Genomic DNA, 20,698 nt, shown 5'->3' on the forward strand with positions numbered 1-20,698 from the left:
ATTCCAACACTCGATTAGAACGCTCCATTAGAACGCTCCATTCCAACACTCCATTAGAACGCTCCATTAGAACGCTCCATTCCAACACTCCATTAGAACGCTCCTTTAGAACGCTCCATTCCAACACTCCATTAGAACGCTCCTTTCCAACGCTCCATTAGAACGCTCCATTAGAACGCTCCATTCCAACACTCCATTAGAACGCTCCATTCCAACACTCCATTAGAACGCTCCTTTAGAACGCTCCATTAGAACGCTCCATTAGAACGCTCCATTCCAACACTCCATTAGAACGCTCTATTAGAACGCTCCATTCCAACACTCCATTAGAACGCTCCTTTAGAACGCTCCATTCCAACACTCCATTAGAGCGCTCCTTTCCAACGCTCCATTAGAACGCTCCATTAGAACGCTCCATTCCAACACTCCATTAGAACGCTCCATTCCAACACTCCATTAGAACGCTCCTTTAGAACGCTCCATTAGAACGCTCCATTAGAACGCTCCATTCCAACACTCCATTAGAACGCTCCATTAGAACGCTCCATTTCAACACTCCATTAGAACGCTCCATTAGAACGCTCCATTCTAACACTCCATTAGAACGCTCCATTCCAACACTCCATTAGTACGCTCCTTTCCAACGTTCCATTAGAACGCTCCATTCCAACACTCCATTAGAACGCTCCTTTAGAACGCTCCATTAGAATGCTCCATTTCAACGCTCCATTCCAACACTCCATTAGAACGCTCCTTTCCAACGCTCCATTAGAACGCTCCTTTAGAACGCTAAATTAGAACGCTCCTTTCCAACGCCCCATTAGAACGCTCCACTAGAACGCTCATTTCCAACGCCCCATTAGAACGCTCCACTAGAACGCTCAAATCAGAACTCCTTTCCAACGCTCCATTAGAACGCTCCATTCCAACGCTCCATTAGAACGCTCCTTTCCAAAGCTCCTTTCCAAAGCTCTATTAGAATGCTCCTTTCCAACGCTCCAATAGAACACTCCTTTCCAAAGCCCCAATTAGAACACTACAATCCAACGCTCCATTAGAACGCTCCTTTCCAAAGCCCCCATTAGAACGCTCCTTTCCAACGCTCCATTAGAACGCTCCTTTCCAAAGCCCCCATTAGAACGCTCCTTTCCAAAGCTCTATTAGAACGCTCCATTAGAACGCTCCTTTCCAACGCTCCTTTAGAACACTCCTTTAGAACGCTCCATTAGAAGCGTTAGAAACGCTCCTTTCCATTAGAACGCTCCTTTCCAACGCTCCATTAGAACGCTCCTTTCCAAAGCTCCATTAGAACGCTAAGAAAAAAAAGGTCTGATTTATGTCTAACGTCAACTTCGTCAGATTTATGTCTAACGTCAACTTCGTCAGGTTTATGTCTAACGTCAACTTCGTCAGATTTTTGTCTAACGTCAACTTCGTCAGATTTATGTCTAACGTCAACTTCGTCAGATTTATGTCTAACGTCAACTTCGTCAGAGTGCTGAAAGGTCTGAGAGCGGTTACGTTTTTATTGGGGATTTGCAAATAAATAATATTCTATATTTTACAAAATGTTTGTATTTAAACTTGTATTTTTTAGAAGTAAAAATATGTTAGAACGCTCCATTCCAACACTCGATTAGAACGCTCCATTAGAACGCTCCATTCCAACACTCCATTAGAACACTCCATTAGAACGCTCCATTCCAACACTCCATTAGAACGCTCCTTTAGAACGCTCCATTCCAACACTCCATTAGAACGCTCCTTTCCAACGCTCCATTAGAACGCTCCATTAGAACGCTCCATTCCAACACTCCATTAGAACGCTCCTTTAGAACGCTCCATTCCAAAACTCCATTAGAACGCTCCTTTAGAACGCTCCATTCCAACACTCCATTAGAACGCTCCATTAGAACGCTCCATTCCAACACTCCATTAGAACGCTCCTTTAGAACGCTCCATTCCAACACTCCATTAGAACGCTCCTTTCCAACGCTCCATTAGAACGCTCCATTAGAACGCTCCATTCCAACACTCCATTAGAACGCTCCATTCCAACACTCCATTAGAACGCTCCTTTAGAACGCTCCATTAGAACGCTCCATTCCAACACTCCATTAGAACGCTCCATTCCAACACTCCATTAGAACGCTCCTTTAGAACGCTCCATTCCAACACTCCATTAGAGCGCTCCTTTCCAACGCTCCATTAGAACGCTCCTTTCCAACGCTCCTTTCCAACGCTTCATTAGAAAGCACCTTTCCAAAGCTCTATTAGAACGCTCCTTTCCAACGCCCCATTAGAACGCTCCACTAGAACGCTCATTTCCAACGCCCCATTAGAACGCTCCACTAGAACGCTTCCTTCCAACGCTCCATTAGAACGCTCCATTAGAACGCTCCTTTCCAAAGCCCCCATTAGAACCCTCCTTTCCAACGCTCCATTAGAACGCTCCTTTCCAACGCTCCTTTCCAACGCTTCATTAGAACGCACCTTTCCAAAGCTCTATTAGAACGCTCCTTTCCAACGCTCCATTAGAACGCTCCTTTCCAACGTTCCTTTCCAACGCTTCATTAGAACGCACCTTTCCAAAGCTCTATTAGAACGCTCCTTTCAAACGCTCCACTAGAACGCTCCTTTCCAACGCTCCATTAGAACGCTCCTTTCCAACGCCTCCATTAGAACGCTCCTTTCCAACGCCTCCATTAGAACGCTCCTTTCCAACGCCTCCATTAGAATGCTCCTTTCCAACGCTTCATTAGATTGCACCTTTCCAAAGCTCTATTAGAACGCTCCTTTCCAACGCTCCATTAGAACACTCCATTAGAACGCTTCACTAGAACGCTCCCTTCCAATGCTCCATTAGAATGCTCCTTTCCAAAGCCCCCATTAGAACACTCCATTAGAACGCTCCATTCCAACGCTCCATTAGAACGCTCCATTCCAAAGCTCTATTAGAACGCGCCTTTCCAACACGCCATTAGAACGCTCCTTTCCAAAGCTCCTTTCCAAAGCTCTATTAGAACGCTCCATTAGAACGCTCCTTTCCAACGCTCCATTAGAACGCTCCTTTCCAAAGCCCCCATTAGAACGCTCCTTTCCAGCGCTCTATTAGAACGCTCCTTTCCAAAGACCCCATTAGAACACTCCTTTCCAACGCTCCAGTAGAACGCTCCTTTCCAACGTTTCATTAGATTGCACCTTTCCAAAGCTCTATTAGAACGGTCCTTTCCAACGCTCCATTAGAACACTCCATTAGAACGCTCCACTAGAACGCTCCCTTCCAATGCTCCATTAGAATGCTCCTTTCCAAAGCCCCCATTAGAACACTCCATTAGAACGCTCCATTAGAACGCGCCTTTCCAACACTCCATTAGAACGCTCCTTTCCAAAGCTCCTTTCCAAAGGTCTATTAGAACGCTCCATTAGAACGCTCCATTAGAACGCTCCTTTCCAACGCTCCATTAGAACGCTCCTTTACAACGCTCCATTAGAACGCTCCTTTCCAAAGCCCCCATTAGAACGCTCCTTTCCAGCGCTCCATTAGAACGCTCCATTAGAACGCTCCTTTCCAAAGACTCCATTAGAACACTCCTTTCCAATGCTCCATTAGAACGCTCCTTTCCAACGCTCCTTTCCAAAGGTCTATTAGAACGCTCCATTAGAACGCTCCTTTCCAACGCTCCATTAGAACGCTCCTTTCCAACGCTCCATTAGAACGCTCCTTTCCAACGCTCCTTTCCAACGCTTCATTAGAACGCACCTTTCCAAAGCTCTATTAGAACGCTCCTTTCCAACGCTCCATTAGAACGCTCCTTTCCAACGTTCCTTTCCAACGCTTCATTAGAACGCACCTTTCCAAAGCTCTATTAGAACGCTCCTTTCAAACGCTCCACTAGAACGCTCCTTTCCAACGCTCCATTAGAACGCTCCTTTCCAACGCCTCCATTAGAACGCTCCTTTCCAACGCCTCCATTAGAACGCTCCTTTCCAACGCCTCCATTAGAATGCTCCTTTCCAACGCTTCATTAGATTGCACCTTTCCAAAGCTCTATTAGAACGCTCCTTTCCAACGCTCCATTAGAACACTCCATTAGAACGCTTCACTAGAACGCTCCCTTCCAATGCTCCATTAGAATGCTCCTTTCCAAAGCCCCCATTAGAACACTCCATTAGAACGCTCCATTCCAACGCTCCATTCCAACGCTCCATTCCAAAGCTCTATTAGAACGCGCCTTTCCAACACGCCATTAGAACGCTCCTTTCCAAAGCTCCTTTCCAAAGCTCTATTAGAACGCTCCATTAGAACGCTCCTTTCCAACGCTCCATTAGAACGCTCCTTTCCAAAGCCTCCATTAGAACGCTCATTTCCAGCGCTCTATTAGAACGCTCCTTTCCAAAGACCCCATTAGAACACTCCTTTCCAACGCTCCAGTAGAACGCTCCTTTCCAACGTTTCATTAGATTGCACCTTTCCAAAGCTCTATTAGAACGGTCCTTTCCAACGCTCCATTAGAACACTCCATTAGAACGCTCCACTAGAACGCTCCCTTCCAATGCTCCATTAGAATGCTCCTTTCCAAAGCCCCCATTAGAACACTCCATTAGAACGCTCCATTAGAACGCGCCTTTCCAACACTCCATTAGAACGCTCCTTTCCAAAGCTCCTTTCCAAAGGTCTATTAGAACGCTCCATTAGAACGCTCCATTAGAACGCTCCTTTCCAACGCTCCATTAGAACGCTCCTTTACAACGCTCCATTAGAACGCTCCTTTCCAAAGCCCCCATTAGAACGCTCCTTTCCAGCGCTCCATTAGAACGCTCCATTAGAACGCTCCTTTCCAAAGACTCCATTAGAACACTCCTTTCCAATGCTCCATTAGAACGCTCCTTTCCAACGCTCCTTTCCAAAGGTCTATTAGAACGCTCCATTAGAACGCTCCTTTCCAACGCTCCATTAGAACGCTCCTTTCCAACGCTCCACTAGAACGCTCCTTTCCAATGCTCCATTAGAACGCTCAATTAGAACGCTCCTTTCCAACTCTCCATTAGAACACTCCTTTCCAACGCTCCATTAGAACGCTCCTTTCCAACGCTCCATTAGAACGGTCCTTTCCAAAGCCCCCATTAGAACGCTCCTTTCCAAAGCTCCATTAGAACGCTCCATTAGAACGCTCCTTTCCAAAAAGTGTTTCAAATTCTAAAAAGTGTCTCATGTAGTTTATTGCCACATTTCAATTTAAATAATATGTCTCTCTAAACTGGGATTGGTCAACATATCGTGCAACAAGGCAACACATCGTCCTGAAAGTCCTCTACTTTCATAGAGTTAAACAATATACAACCAGAACCTGTCAATTCCATTTCCCTTAAAGATTAAGATAGAATATGAGTTATGGTTCAAATATGTTCATTTTAAAATGAGTTTTTTTGAGGCATATGCAACTGAGAAAAAACTAAATCGCTACTAAGTATACCTATTGAATAAAGTAGAAAAATATGGAATGTCAACTCTGTAAAAAGAAAGAAAAAAAAGGTCTGATTTATGTCTAACGTCAACTTCGTCAGATTTATGTCTAACGTCAACTTCGTCAGGTTTATGTCTAATGTCAACTTCGTCAGATTTATGTCTAACGTCAACTTCGTCAGGTTTATGTCTAACGTCAACTTCGTCAGATTTTTGTCTAACGTCAACTTCGTCAGATTTATGTCTAACGTCAACTTCGTCAGATTTTTGTCTAACGTCAACTTCGTCAGATTTATGTCTAACGTCAACTTCGTCAGGTTTATGTCTAACGTCAACTTCGTCAGATTTATGTCTAACATCAACTTCGTCAGATTTATGTCTAACGTCAACTTCGTCAGATTTATGTCTAACGTCAACTTCGTCAGATTTATGTCTAACGTCAACTTCGTCAGGTTTATGTCTAACGTCAACTTCGTCAGATTTATGTCTAACATCAACTTCGTCAGATTTATGTCTAACGTCAACTTCGTCAGAGTGCTGAAAGGTCTGAGAGCGGTTACGTTTTTATTGGGGATTTGCAAATAAATAATATTCTATATTTTACAAAATGTTTGTATTTAAACTTGTATTTTTTAGAAGCAAAAATATGTTAGAACGCTCCATTCCAACACTCGATTAGAACGCTCCATTAGAACGCTCCATTCCAACACTCCATTAGAACGCTCCTTTAGAACGCTCCATTCCAACACTCCATTAGAACGCTCCATTCCAACACTCGATTAGAACGCTCCATTAGAACGCTCCATTCCAACACTCCATTAGAACGCTCCTTTAGAACGCTCCATTCCAACACTCCATTAGAACGCTCCTTTCCAACGCTCCATTAGAACGCTCCATTAGAACGCTCCATTCCAACACTCCATTAGAACGCTCCATTTCAACACTCCATTAGAACGCTCCTTTAGAACGCTCCATTCCAACACTCCATTAGAACGCTCCTTTCCAACGCTCCATTAGAACGCTCCATTAGAACGCTCCATTCCAACACTCCATTAGAACGCTCCATTCCAACACTCCATTAGAACGCTCCTTTAGAACGCTCCATTAGAACGCTCCATTAGAACGCTCCATTCCAACACTCCATTAGAACGCTCTATTAGAACGCTCCATTCCAACACTCCATTAGAGCGCTCCTTTCCAACGCTCCATTAGAACGCTCCATTAGAACGCTCCATTCCAACACTCCATTAGAACGCTCCATTCCAACACTCCATTAGAACGCTCCTTTAGAACGCTCCATTAGAACGCTCCATTAGAACGCTCCATTCCAAAACTCCATTAGAACGCTCCATTAGAACGCTCCATTTCAACACTCCAATAGAACGCTCCATTAGAACTCTCCATTAGAACGCTCCATTCTAACACTCCATTAGAACGCTCCATTAGAACGCTCCATTCCAACACTCCATTAGAACGCTCCTTTCCAACGTTCCATTAGAACGCTCCATTCCAACACTCCATTAGAACGCTCCTTTAGAACGCTCCATTAGAATGCTCCATTTCAAAGCTCCATTCCAACACTCCATTAGAACGCTCCTTTCCAACGCTCCATTAGAACGCTCCTTTCCAAAGCCCCCATTAGAACGCTCCTTTCCAAAGCTCTATTAGAATGCTCCATTAGAACGCTCCTTTCCAACGCTCCATTAGAACGCTCCTTTCCAAAGCTCCATTAGAACGCTAAGAAAAAAAAGGTCTGATTTATGTCTAACGTCAACTTCGTCAGATTTATGTCTAACGTCAACTTCGTCAGGTTTATGTCTAACGTCAACTTCGTCAGATTTATGTCTAACATCAACTTCGTCAGATTTATGTCTAACGTCAACTTCGTCAGAGTGCTGAAAGGTCTGAGAGCGGTTACGTTTTTATTGGGGATTTGCAAATAAATAATATTCTATATTTTACAAAATGTTTGTATTTAAACTTGTATTTTTTAGAAGCAAAAATATGTTAGAACGCTCCATTCCAACACTCGATTAGAACGCTCCATTAGAACGCTCCATTCCAACACTCCATTAGAACGCTCCATTAGAACGCTCCATTCCAACACTCCATTAGAACGCTCCTTTAGAACGCTCCATTCCAACACTCCATTAGAACGCTCCTTTCCAACGCTCCATTAGAACGCTCCATTAGAACGCTCCATTCCAACACTCCATTAGAACGCTCCTTTAGAACGCTCCATTCCAACACTCCATTAGAACGCTCCTTTAGAAAGCTCCATTCCAACACTCCATTAGAACGCTCCATTAGAACGCTCCATTCCAACACTCCATTAGAACGCTCCTTTAGAACGCTCCATTCCAACACTCCATTAGAACGCTCCTTTCCAACGCTCCATTAGAACGCTCCATTCCAACACTCCATTAGAACGCTCCATTCCAACACTCCATTAGAACGCTCCTTTAGAACGCTCCATTCCAACACTCCATTAGAGCGCTCCTTTCCAACGCTCCATTAGAACGCTCCATTAGAACGCTCCATTCCAACACTCCATTAGAACGCTCCATTCCAACACTCCATTAGAACGCTCCTTTAGAACGCTCCATTAGAACGCTCCATTAGAACGCTCCATTCCAACACTCCATTAGAACGCTCCATTAGAACGCTCCATTTCAACACTCCAATAGAACGCTCCATTAGAACGCTCCATTAGAACGCTCCATTCTAACACTCCATTAGAACGCTCCATTAGAACGCTCCATTCCAACACTCCATTAGAACGCTCCTTTCCAACGTTCCATTAGAACGCTCCATTCCAACACTCCATTAGAACGCTCCTTTAGAACGCTCCATTAGAATGCTCCATTTCAAAGCTCCATTCCAACACTCCATTAGAACGCTCCTTTCCAACGCTCCATTAGAACGCTCCTTTAGAACGCTAAATTAGAACGCTCCTTTCCAACGCCCCATTAGAACGCTCCACTAGAACGCTCATTTCCAACGCCCCATTAGAACGCTCCACTAGAACGCTCAAATCAGAACTCCTTTCCAACGCTCCATTAGAACGCTCCATTCCAACGCTCCATTAGAACGCTCCTTTCCAAAGCTCCTTTCCAAAGCTCCTTTCCAAAGCTCTATTATAATGCTCCTTTCCAACGCTCCAATAGAACACTCCTTTCCAAAGCCCCAATTAGAACACTACAATCCAACGCTCCATTAGAACGCTCCTTTCCAAAGCCCCCATTAGAACGCTCCTTTCCAACGCTCCATTAGAACGCTCCTTTCCAAAGCCCCCATTAGAACGCTCCTTTCCAAAGCTCTATTAGAACGCTCCATTAGAACGCTCCTTTCCAACGCTCCATTAGAACGCTCCTTTCCAACGCTCCATTAGAACGCTCCTTTCCAAAGCTCCATTAGAACGCTAAGAAAAAAAAGGTCTGATTTATGTCTAACGTCAACTTCGTCAGATTTATGTCTAACGTCAACTTCGTCAGATTTATGTCTAACGTCAACTTCGTCAGGTTTATGTCTAACGTCAACTTCGTCAGATTTATGTCTAACGTCAACTTCGTCCGGTTTATGTCTAATGTCAACTTCGTCAGATTTATGTCTAATGTCAACTTCGTCAGATTTTTGTCTAACGTCAACTTCGTCAGATTTATGTCTAACGTCAACTTCGTCAGGTTTATGTCTAACGTCAACTTCGTCAGATTTATGTCTAACATCAACTTCGTCAGATTTATGTCTAACGTCAACTTCGTCAGAGTGCTGAAAGGTCTGAGAGCGGTTACGTTTTTATTGGGGATTTGCAAATAAATAATATTCTATATTTTACAAAATGTTTGTATTTAAACTTGTATTTTTTAGAAGCAAAAATATGTTAGAACGCTCCATTCCAACACTCGATTAGAACGCTCCATTAGAACGCTCCATTCCAACACTCCATTAGAACGCTCCATTAGAACGCTCCATTCCAACACTCCATTAGAACGCTCCTTTAGAACGCTCCATTCCAACACTCCATTAGAACGCTCCTTTCCAACGCTCCATTAGAACGCTCCATTAGAACGCTCCATTCCAACACTCCATTAGAACGCTCCTTTAGAACGCTCAATTCCAACACTCCATTAGAACGCTCCTTTAGAACGCTCCATTCCAACACTCCATTAGAACGCTCCATTAGAACGCTCCATTCCAACACTCCATTAGAACGCTCCTTTAGAACGCTCCATTCCAACACTCCATTAGAACGCTCCTTTCCAACGCTCCATTAGAACGCTCCATTAGAACGCTCCATTCCAACACTCCATTAGAACGCTCCATTCCAACACTCCATTAGAACGCTCCTTTAGAACGCTCCATTAGAACGCTCCATTCCAACACTCCATTAGAACGCTCCATTAGAACGCTCCATTCCAACACTCCATTAGAACGCTCCTTTAGAACGCTCCATTCCAACACTCCATTAGAGCGCTCCTTTCCAACGCTCCATTAGAACGCTCCTTTCCAACGCTCCTTTCCAACGCTTCATTAGAAAGCACCTTTCCAAAGCTCTATTAGAACGCTCCTTTCCAACGCCCCATTAGAACGCTCCACTAGAACGCTCATTTCCAACGCCCCATTAGAACGCTCCACTAGAACGCTTCCTTCCAACGCTCCATTAGAACGCTCCATTAGAACGCTCCTTTCCAAAGCCCCCATTAGAACCCTCCTTTCCAACGCTCCATTAGAACGCTCCTTTCCAACGCTCCTTTCCAACGCTTCATTAGAACGCACCTTTCCAAAGCTCTATTAGAACGCTCCATTAGAACGCTCCTTTCCAACGTTCCTTTCCAACGCTTCATTAGAACGCACCTTTCCAAAGCTATATTAGAACGCTCCTTTCAAACGCTCCACTAGAACGCTCCTTTCCAACGCTCCATTAGAACGCTCCTTTCCAACGCCTCCATTAGAACGCTCCTTTCCAACGCTCCATTAGAACGCTCCTTTCCAACGCCTCCATTAGAACGCTCCTTTCCAACGCCTCCATTAGAACGCTCCTTTCCAACGCCTCCATTAGAATGCTCCTTTCCAACGCTTCATTAGATTGCACCTTTCCAAAGCTCTATTAGAACGCTCCTTTCCAACGCTCCATTAGAACACTCCATTAGAACGCTTCACTAGAACGCTCCCTTCCAATGCTCCATTAGAATGCTCCTTTCCAAAGCCCCCATTAGAACACTCCATTAGAACGCTCCATTCCAACGCTCCATTAGAACGCTCCATTCCAAAGCTCTATTAGAACGCGCCTTTCCAACACGCCATTAGAACGCTCCTTTCCAAAGCTCCTTTCCAAAGCTCTATTAGAACGCTCCATTAGAACGCTCCTTTCCAACGCTCCATTAGAACGCTCCTTTCCAAAGCCCCCATTAGAACGCTCCTTTCCAGCGCTCTATTAGAACGCTCCTTTCCAAAGACCCCATTAGAACACTCCTTTCCAACGCTCCATTAGAACGCTCCTTTCCAACGTTTCATTAGATTGCACCTTTCCAAAGCTCTATTAGAACGGTCCTTTCCAACGCTCCATTAGAACACTCCATTAGAACGCTCCACTAGAACGCTCCCTTCCAATGCTCCATTAGAATGCTCCTTTCCAAAGCCCCCATTAGAACACTCCATTAGAACGCTCCATTAGAACGCTCCTTTCCAACACTCCATTAGAACGCTCCTTTCCAAAGCTCCTTTCCAAAGGTCTATTAGAACGCTCCATTAGAACGCTCCATTAGAACGCTCCTTTCCAACGCTCCATTAGAACGCTCCTTTACAACGCTCCATTAGAACGCTCCTTTCCAAAGCCCCCATTAGAACGCTCCTTTCCAGCGCTCCATTAGAACGCTCCATTAGAACGCTCCTTTCCAAAGACTCCATTAGAACACTCCTTTCCAATGCTCCATTAGAACGCTCCTTTCCAACGCTCCTTTCCAAAGGTCTATTAGAACGCTCCATTAGAACGCTCCTTTCCAACGCTCCATTAGAACGCTCCTTTACAACGCTCCATTAGAACGCTCCTTTCCAAAGCCCCCATTAGAACGCTCCTTTCCAGCGCTCCATTAGAACGCTCCATTAGAACGCTCCTTTCCAAACACTCCATTAGAACACTCCTTTCCAAAGCCCCCATTAGAACGCTCCTTTCCAAAGACCCCATTAGAACACTCCTTTCCAACGCTCCATTAGAACGCTCCTTTCCAAAGCTCCTTTCCAAAGCCCCCATTAAAACGCTATTTTCCAAAGCACCCATTAAAACGCTACTTTCCAAAGCACCCATTAGAACGCTCCTTTCCAAAGCCCCCATTAGAACGCTCCTTTCCAACGCTCGATTAGAACGCTCCTTTCCAAAGCTCCATTAGAAAGCTCCTTTCCAACGCTCCATTAGAACGCTCCTTTCCAACGCTCCTTTCCAACGCTCTGTTAGAACGCTCCTTTCCAATGCTCCATTAGAACACTCCATTAGAACGCTCCTCTCCAACGCCCCCATTAGAACACTCCATTAGAACGCTCCTCTCCAACGCCACCATTAGAACACTCCATTAGAACGCTCCTCTCCAACGCCTCCATTAGAACACTCCTTTCCAAAGCCCCCATTAGAACGCTCCTTTCCAAAGCCCCCATTAGAAGGCACCTTTCCAACGCTCCATTAGAACGCTCCTTTCCAAAGCCCCCATTAGAACGCTCCTTTCCAACGCTCCATTAGAACGCTCCTTTCCAACGCTCCATTAGAACACTCCTTTCCAACGCTCCATTAGAACGCTCCTTTCCAATGCTCCATTAGAACGCTCCTTTCCAAAGCCTCCATTAAAACGCTCCATTAGAACACTCCTTTCCAACGCTCCATTAGAACACGTCTTTCCAACGCTCCATTAGAACGCTCCTTTCCAAAGCTCCTTTCCAAAGCTCCTTTCAAAGCTCTATTAGAACGCTCCATTAGAATGCTCCTTTCCAACGCTCCATTAGAATGCTCCTTTCCAAAGACCCCATTAGAACGCTCCATTAGAACGCTCCTTTCCAAAGACCCCATTAGAACGCTCCTTTCCAAAGACCCCATTAGAACGCTATACTAGAACGCTCCCTTCCAACGCTCAATTAGAACGCTCAAATCAGAACTACTTTCCAACGCCTCCATTAGAACGCTCCATTCCAACGCTTCATTAGAATGCACCTTTCCAAAGCTCTATTAGAACGCTCCTTTCCAACGCCTCCATTAAAACGCTCCATTAGAACGCTCCTTTCCAACGCTCCATTAGAACGCTCCTTTCCAACGCTCCATTAGAACGCTCCTTTCCAACGCTCCATTAGAACGCTCCTTTCCAACGCTCGATTAGAATGCTCCTTTCCAACGCTCGATTAGAACGCTCCTTTCCAAAGCTCCATTAGAACGCTCCATTAGAACGCTGCTTTCCAAAGCCCCCATTAGAACGCTCCATTAGAACGCTCCTTTCCAACGCTCTTTAGAACGCACAATTAGAACGCTCCATTAGAAAACTCCATCAGAACGCTCCTTTCCAACGCTCCATTAGAACGCTGCTTTCCTACGCTCCATTAGAACCTCCCATTAGAACGCTCCTTTCCAACGCTCCATTAGAACGCTCCATTCCAACGCCCCATTAGAACGCACAATTAGAACGCTCCTTTCCAACACTCCATTAGAACGCTCCTTTCCAAAGCCCCCATTAGAACGCTCCATTCCAACGCCCCATTAGAACGCACAATTAGAACACTCCTTTCCAACGCTCCATAAGAATGCTCCTTTCCAATGCCCCATTAGAACGCTCAACTAGAACGCTCCCTTCCAACGCTCCATTAGAACGCTCCTTTCCAACGCTCTCCATTAGAACGCTCCACGGGAACGCTCATTTCCAACGCTCCATTAGAACGCTCCTTTCCAACGCTCTCCATTAGAACGCTCCACTAGAACGCTCATTTCCAACGCTCCATGAGAACGCTCCTTTCCAATGCCCCATTAGAACGCTCAACTAGAACGCTCCCTTCCAACGCTCGATTAGAACGCTCGATTAGAACGCTCCTTTCCAACGCTCCATTAGAACGCTCCTTTCCAACGCTCGATTAGAACGCTCCTTTCCAACACTCCATTAGAACGCTCATTTCCAATGCTCCACTAGAACGCTCCTTTCCAACATCTCCATCAGAACGCTCCTTTCCAAAGCTCCTTTCCAACGCTCGATTAGAACGCTCCTTTCCAAAGCCCCCATTAGAACACTCCTTTCCAACGCTCCAGTCTTTGGAAAGTTTCTCAATACTTTGATATATACACTTTGTTGGCAATGACAGAGGTCAAAAGTTTTCTGTAAGTCTTCACAAGGTTTTCACACACTGTTGCTGGTATTTTGGCCCATTGCTCCATGCAGATCTCCTCTAGAGCAGTGATGTTGTTTTGGGGCTGTTGCTGGGCAACACGGACCTTCAACACCCTCCAAAGATTTTCTATGGGGTTGAGATCTGGAGAATGGCTACGCCACTCCAGGACCTTGAAATGCTTCTTACGAAGCCTCTCCTTCGTTGCCCGTGTGTTTGGGATCATTGTCATGCTGAAAGACCCAGCCACGTTTCATCTTCAATGCCCTTGCAGGAGGTTTTCACTCAAAATCTCACGATACATGGCCCCATTCATTCTTTCCTTTACACGGATCAGTCGTCCTGGTCCCTTTGCAGAAAAACAGCCCCAAAGCATGATGTTTCAACCCCCTTGCTTCACAGTAGGTATGGTGTTCTTTGGATGCAACTCAGCATTTTTTGTCCTCCAAACATGACGAGTTGAGTTTTTACTATTTTGTTTTCATCTGACCATATGACATTCTCCCAATCTTCTTCTGGATCATCCAAATACTCTCTAGCAAACTTCAGACGGGCCTGGACATGTACTGGCTTAAGCAGGGGGACACGTCTGGCACTGCAGGATTTGAGTCCCTGGCGGCATAGTGTGTTACTGATGGTAGGCTTTGTTACTTTGGTCCCAGCTCTCTGCAGGTCATTCACTAGGTCCCCCCGTGTGGGTCTGGGATTTTTGCTCACCGTTCTTGTGATCATTTTGACCCCACGGGGTGAGATCTTGCATGGAGCCCCAGATCGAGGGAGATTATCAGTGGTCTTGTATGTCTTCCATTTCCTAATAATTGCACCCACAGTTGATTTCTTCAAACCAAGCTGCTTGCATATTGCAAATTCAGTCTTCCCAGTCTGGTCTACAATTTTGTTTCTGGTGTCCTTTGACAGCTCTTTGGTCTTGGCCATAGTGGAGTTTGGAGTGTGACTGTTTGAGGTTGTGGACAGGTGTCTTTTATACTGATAACAAGTTCAAACAGGTGCCATTAATACAGGTAATGAGTGGAGGACAGAGGAGCCTCTTAAAGAAGAAGTTACAGGTCTGTGAGAGCCAGAAATCTTGCTTGTTTGTGACCAAATACTTATTTTCCACCATAATTTGAAAATAAATTCATTAAAAACCCTACAATGTGATTTTCTGGATTTTTTTCTAATTTTGTCTGTCATAGTTGAAGTGTACCTATGATGAAAATTACAGGCCTCTCTCATCTTAAGTGGGAGAACTTGCACAATTGGTGGCTGACTGAATACTTTTTTGCCCCACTGTATATAAATGTTAGATCAGAATGAATCCAACAGATTGTTAATATTGTAGAGCTCCTAACATCACTCCTGGTGGCTGTGAGAAACTGTGACCTCACAGATTACGCCTGGCCCTAGAGTTGAGCAACAACCTGAGAGACAGCAGAGAGGAGAGGAGGGAGGTAGGAAGAATGAGAGAGGGATGGAGGAAGAGGGAATTATTCAACTTACCGATGACAACCTCTCTGATCGCCTGGTGGGCTACAGAAGGAGAGACAGAGAGAGACACACAGAGAAACAGAGAGATAGAGACACAGAGAGAGAGACACAGAGAAACACAGAGAGAGAGACACACAGAGAAACACAGAGAGAGAGAGACAGAGACACACACAGACACACACACAGGGAGCGAGAGGGGGAAAGGGGACAGGGGGCATATCAGTTGTGTTGAGGGGCCTGTAGTGTGTGGGATTGGATAGAGTGTGTATGTAAGATATCTCTTCATGTATCAGTGAGTGTTTGCTGAATGGACTGTGTGTGGTCCATTAGAAGTGCGTTTGCTGCTGTTTAAAAACACACAAACACGACACGGAGCTCCTACCTCCTGCTTGGTGACCTTCTGCTTGGTGACCTTGGAGGCATCCTTGGCATGGGCCCCTTCAGGAGACTAAAAGAAACGCAGACAGGAGAGTTAGATTTCAACACACTTCATCCACACCGCGTAACGACAGCTAACTAAAAAGTGACATGGAATTTATTTTCTTTTGAGTGTCTTATTTCTTCACCTTTATTTAACCAGGTAGACCAGTTCTCATTTACAACTGCGACCAAGATAAAAGCAAACAAACACAGTTACACAAGCAAACGTACAATAATCGTCAATAAGATAATAGAAAATAAAAATATAGATCCATGTACAGTGTGTAAATAGATCCATGTACAGGCAATAAATAGGCCATAGAGGCAAAAAATAATTACAATTTAGAATTAACACTGGAGTGATAGATGTGCAGATGATGATGTGCAAGTAGATATACTGGGGTGAAAAAGAGCAAGAGGATAAATAACAATATGGGGATGAGGTAGTTGGTTGTGCAATTTACAGATTGGATGTGTACAGGTACAGTGATCGGTAAGCTGCTCTGACAGCTGATGCCAAAAGCTAGTGAGGGAGCTATAAGACTCCAGCTTCAGTGATTTTTGTAATTCCTTCCAGTTATTGGCAGCAGAGAACTGGAAGGAAATGTGGCCAAAGTAAGTGTTGGCTTTGGGGATGACCAGTGCAATGTACCTGCTGGAGCAGGTGCTACGGGTGGGTGTTGCTATGGTGACCAGTGAGCTGAGATAAGGCGGGGCTTTACCTTATAGATGACCTGGAGCCAGTGGGTTTGGCGACGGATATATAGTGAGCGCCAGCCAGCGAGAGCATAGAGGTCGCAGTGGTAGGTAGTATATGGGGCTTTGGTGACAAAACAGATGGCACTGTGATAGCAAACTGGATGCAGTCTGAGTAGAGTGTCGGGGGCTATTTTGGAAATGACATCGCCGAAGTCAAGGTTCGGCAGAATAGTCAGTTTTAGGAGGGTATGTTTTTCGCAGCATGAGCGAAGGAGTCTTTGTTGCGAAATAGGAAGTTGATTCTAGATTTCATTTTGGATTGGAGATGTTTAATGTGATTCTGGAAGGAGAGTTTACAGTCTAACCAGACACCTAGGTATTTGTAGTTGTCCACATATTGTAAGTTGAAACTGTCCAGAGTAGTGATGCTAGTCGGGCGGGCAGGTGCAGGCAGCAATCAGAGCATGCACTTAGTTTTACTTGCATTTAAAAGCAGTTGGAAGCCACGGAAGTAGTGTTGTATGGCATTGAAGCTCGTCTGGAGGTTAGTTAACACAGTGTCCAAAGAAGGGCCAGAAGTACACAGAATGGTGTCATCTGCGTAGAGGTGGATCAGAGACTCACCAGCAGAAAGAGCGACATCATTGATATATACAGAGAAAGGAGTCGGCCCGAGGATTGAACCCTGTGGCGCCCCCATAGAGACTGCCAGAGGTCTGGACAACAGGCCCTCCGATTTGACATACTGAACTCTGTCTGAGAAGTAGTTGGTGAACCAGGCGAGGCAGTCATTTGAGAAGTCAAGGCTGTCGAGTCTGCCGATAAGAATGCGGTGATTGACAGAGTCGAAAGCCTTGGCCAGGTCAATGAAGACGGATGCACAGTACTGTCTTTTATCGATGTCGGTTAGGATATCGTTTAGGACCTTGAGCGTGGCTGAGGTGCACCCATGACCAGCTCGGAAACCAGATTGCATAGTGGAGAAGGTATGGTGGGATTCGAAACGGTGATCTGTTTAATAACTTGGCTTTTGAAGACTTTAGAAAGACCTATATCCATCCTGCCCCGGCCTAACAGTTTGGTTCTAAGGGGTCACCCCCTTTGAAGAGGGGTATGACCGCGGCAGCTTTCCAATCTTCTCAGACGATACGAAAGAGAGGTTGAATAGGCTAGTAATAGGGGTTGCAACAATTTCGCCAGATAATTTCAGAAAGATAGGGTCCAGATTGTCTAGCCCGGCTGATTTGTAGGGGTCCAGATTTTGCAGCTCTTTCAGAACATCGCTGTTTGGATTTGGGTGAAGGAGAAATGAGGGGGGGGGGGCTTGGGCAAGTTGCTTCGGGGGGTGCTGAGGTGTTGGCCGGGGTAGGGGTAGCCAGGTGGAAAGCATGGCCAGTCGTGAAGAATTTCATGCTTATTGAAATTCTCGATTATCGTAGATTCATCAGTGTTTCCTATCCTCAGTGTAGTGGGCAGCTGGGAGGAGGTGCTCTTGTTCTCCATGGACTTTACAGTGTCCCAGAACTTTTTGGAATTAGTGTTACAGGAAGCAAATTTCTGTTTGAAAAAGCCTTAGCTTTCCTGACTGGCTACATTGGTTCCTGACTTACCTTATATGTATAGCCACTGTACTGTATAACAGGTGAGGCTCCAGGTCAATCACAGATATGTCAGCATTCGACATCCAGGAACACACACACACACACACACACACACACACACACACACACACCGGTTTCACAGCTGGAAGTACCAAGTTTCTCAAGGATGAACCTGTCTGGGAAACCTGCCTCTAGACTGGAGCAGATAGCTTCTTGACTAACAGGCTGACTACACCACTCGCGTCGTGTGTGTGCGAGCGTTGCAAAATAAATTTAGAAATCTATATTATTCAATTATTGCACCAACACTGCTCGCACACGCTAACGAGCATCTGTGTTGTAAATATAAGTCAGTTCTATTTGTGATGCAGATCGCGTGGCAGGTCCTGCCACTCCCATCTCCTCATTGGTTTATAGAAGCAGGTGCCATCTCCTCATTGGTTATACCCATGTGACTGAAAGACGAACAAGGTCAGTGGCGGTAATGTACCTAAATTATGAAAGTTGTCAATTGCAATATGAAGTCAATAGAAGAAAAAGCCTAGAAGGAGGGGAGATGACTAGAAACAATTTGGTTAACTGTTTTATGTGTGGATTAATTGTCAGAGTGGAGGACCTTGTGCATTTCAGGTAAAATAACAACTCAATGTTTATATCCCAGGACAAATTAGCTAGCAAGTGCAAGCTAGCTAAATTGACATAAATGTTTAATGCTTTTCGACCTGTCCCCAAATTAATGTAATTGGTTCAGAGTTTGTTTTGATATTTTGACCTGCATGTTGTGATCGTGTTTGGTGTCGGGGGACAAAATAAATGTATGCACGATGGCGCACGCTCGCAGCTGGTTTGGGTTCCGTGTTAGAGATAAAGATTATTACTGAAGAGGAGAGTAGAGAGTGAAGAAGAGAGAGGGCATAGAACTAGAGATCATGAATCCCAGCAGATACAATCTCTCTGCCTCAGGGGCAGTGGAGATGAGAACGTTACAATAACATAGATGAGGTCATACAGTGACCCTGGACATCACAGATCATGCCAGTATTGTATAAATGAGAGGAATTGTGTTTACTATGGTCTGTCATTGATAAGGAGGAATTTAGAACCCGTCACACACACCTACCGTGGACCCTGTACCGAACGGTTCAATATGAATAAATATACCGTGGACCCGGTACCGAACGGTTCAATATGAATAAATGTACCGTGGACCCTGTACCGAACGGTTCAATATGAATAAATGTACCGTGGACCCTGTACCGAACGGTTCAATATGAATAAATGTACCGTGGACCCTGTACCGAACGGTTCAATATGAATAAATATACCGTGGACCCTGCACCGAACGGTTCAATATGAATAAATGTACCGTGTACCCTGCACCGAACGGTTCAATATGAATAAATATACCGTGGACCCGGTACCGAACGGTTCAATATGAATAAATGTACCGTGTACCCTGTACCGAACGGTTCAATATGAATAAATGTACCGTGTACCCTGTACCGAACGGTTCAATATGAATAAATGTACCGTGTACCCTGTACCGAACGGTTCAATATGAATAAATATACCGTGGACCCTGCACCGAACGGTTCAATATGAATAAATGTACCGTGTACCCTGCACCGAACGGTTCAATATGAATAAATATACCGTGGACCCTGTACCGAACGGTTCAATATGAATAAATGTACCGTGTACCCTGTACCGAACGGTTCAATATGAATAAATATACCGTGGACCCGGTACCGAACGGTTCAATATGAATAAATGTACCGTGGACCCTGTACCGAACGGTTCAATATGAATAAATGTACCGTGGACCCTGCACCGAACGGTTCAATATGAATAAATGTACCGTGGACCCTGTACCGAACGGTTCAATATGAATAAATGTACTGTGGACCCGGTACCGAACGGTTCAATATGAATAAATGTACTGTGGACCCGGTACCGAACGGTTCAATATGAATAAATGTACCGTGGACCCTGTACCGAACGGTTCAATATGAATAAATGTACCGTGGACCCTGTACCGAACGGTTCAATATGAATAAATGTACTGTGGACCCTGTACCGAACGGTTCAATATGAATAAATGTACCGTGGACCCTGTACCGAACGGTTCAATATGAATAAATGTACTGTGGACCCTGTACCGAACGGTTCAATATGAATAAATGTACCGTGGACCCTGCACCGAACGGTTCAATATGAATAAATGTACCGTGGACCCTGCACCGAACGGTTCAATATGAATAAATGTACCGTGGACCCTGCACCGAACGGTTCAATATGAATAAATGTACCGTGGACCCTGTACCGAACGGTTCAATATGAATAAATGTACCGTGGACCCTGCACCGAACGGTTCAATATGAATAAATATACCGTGGACCCGGTACCGAACGGTTCAATATGAATAAATGTACCGTGGACCCTGTACCGAACGGTTCAATATGAATAAATGTACTGTGGACCCTGTACCGAACGGTTCAATATGAATAAATGTACTGTGGACCCGGTACCGAACGGTTCAATATGAATAAATGTACCGTGGACCCTGTACCGAACGGTTCAATATGAATAAATGTACCGTGGACCCTGTACCGAACGGTTCAATATGAATAAATGTACCGTGGACCCTGTACCGAACGGTTCAATATGAATAAAT

General features: G+C 44.9%; 1 protein-coding gene across 4 annotated transcripts in view; it reads right to left on the reverse strand.

Moving 5' to 3' along the window:
- Window positions 1-20,698, reverse strand: part of hmgn3 (high mobility group nucleosomal binding domain 3) — a 46,983-nt gene that overhangs the window by 18,285 nt on the left and 8,000 nt on the right. For 2 of the 4 annotated variants that reach the window (XM_021569968.2, XM_021569966.2), the window contains exons 2-3: window positions 15,687-15,752; window positions 15,317-15,346 (exon numbers count right to left, since the gene is read on the reverse strand). In XM_021569968.2, coding sequence (XP_021425643.1) covers window positions 15,317-15,346; window positions 15,687-15,752 — 96 coding nt within the window. The remainder of the gene's footprint in view (window positions 1-15,316; window positions 15,347-15,686; window positions 15,753-20,698) is intronic. The other 2 variants (XM_021569969.2, XM_021569967.2) reach the window with 1 other exon arrangement.

Source organism: Oncorhynchus mykiss, chromosome 8 (assembly GCF_013265735.2).
Source record: "Oncorhynchus mykiss isolate Arlee chromosome 8, USDA_OmykA_1.1, whole genome shotgun sequence".
NCBI lineage: Eukaryota > Metazoa > Chordata > Actinopteri > Salmoniformes > Salmonidae > Oncorhynchus > Oncorhynchus mykiss.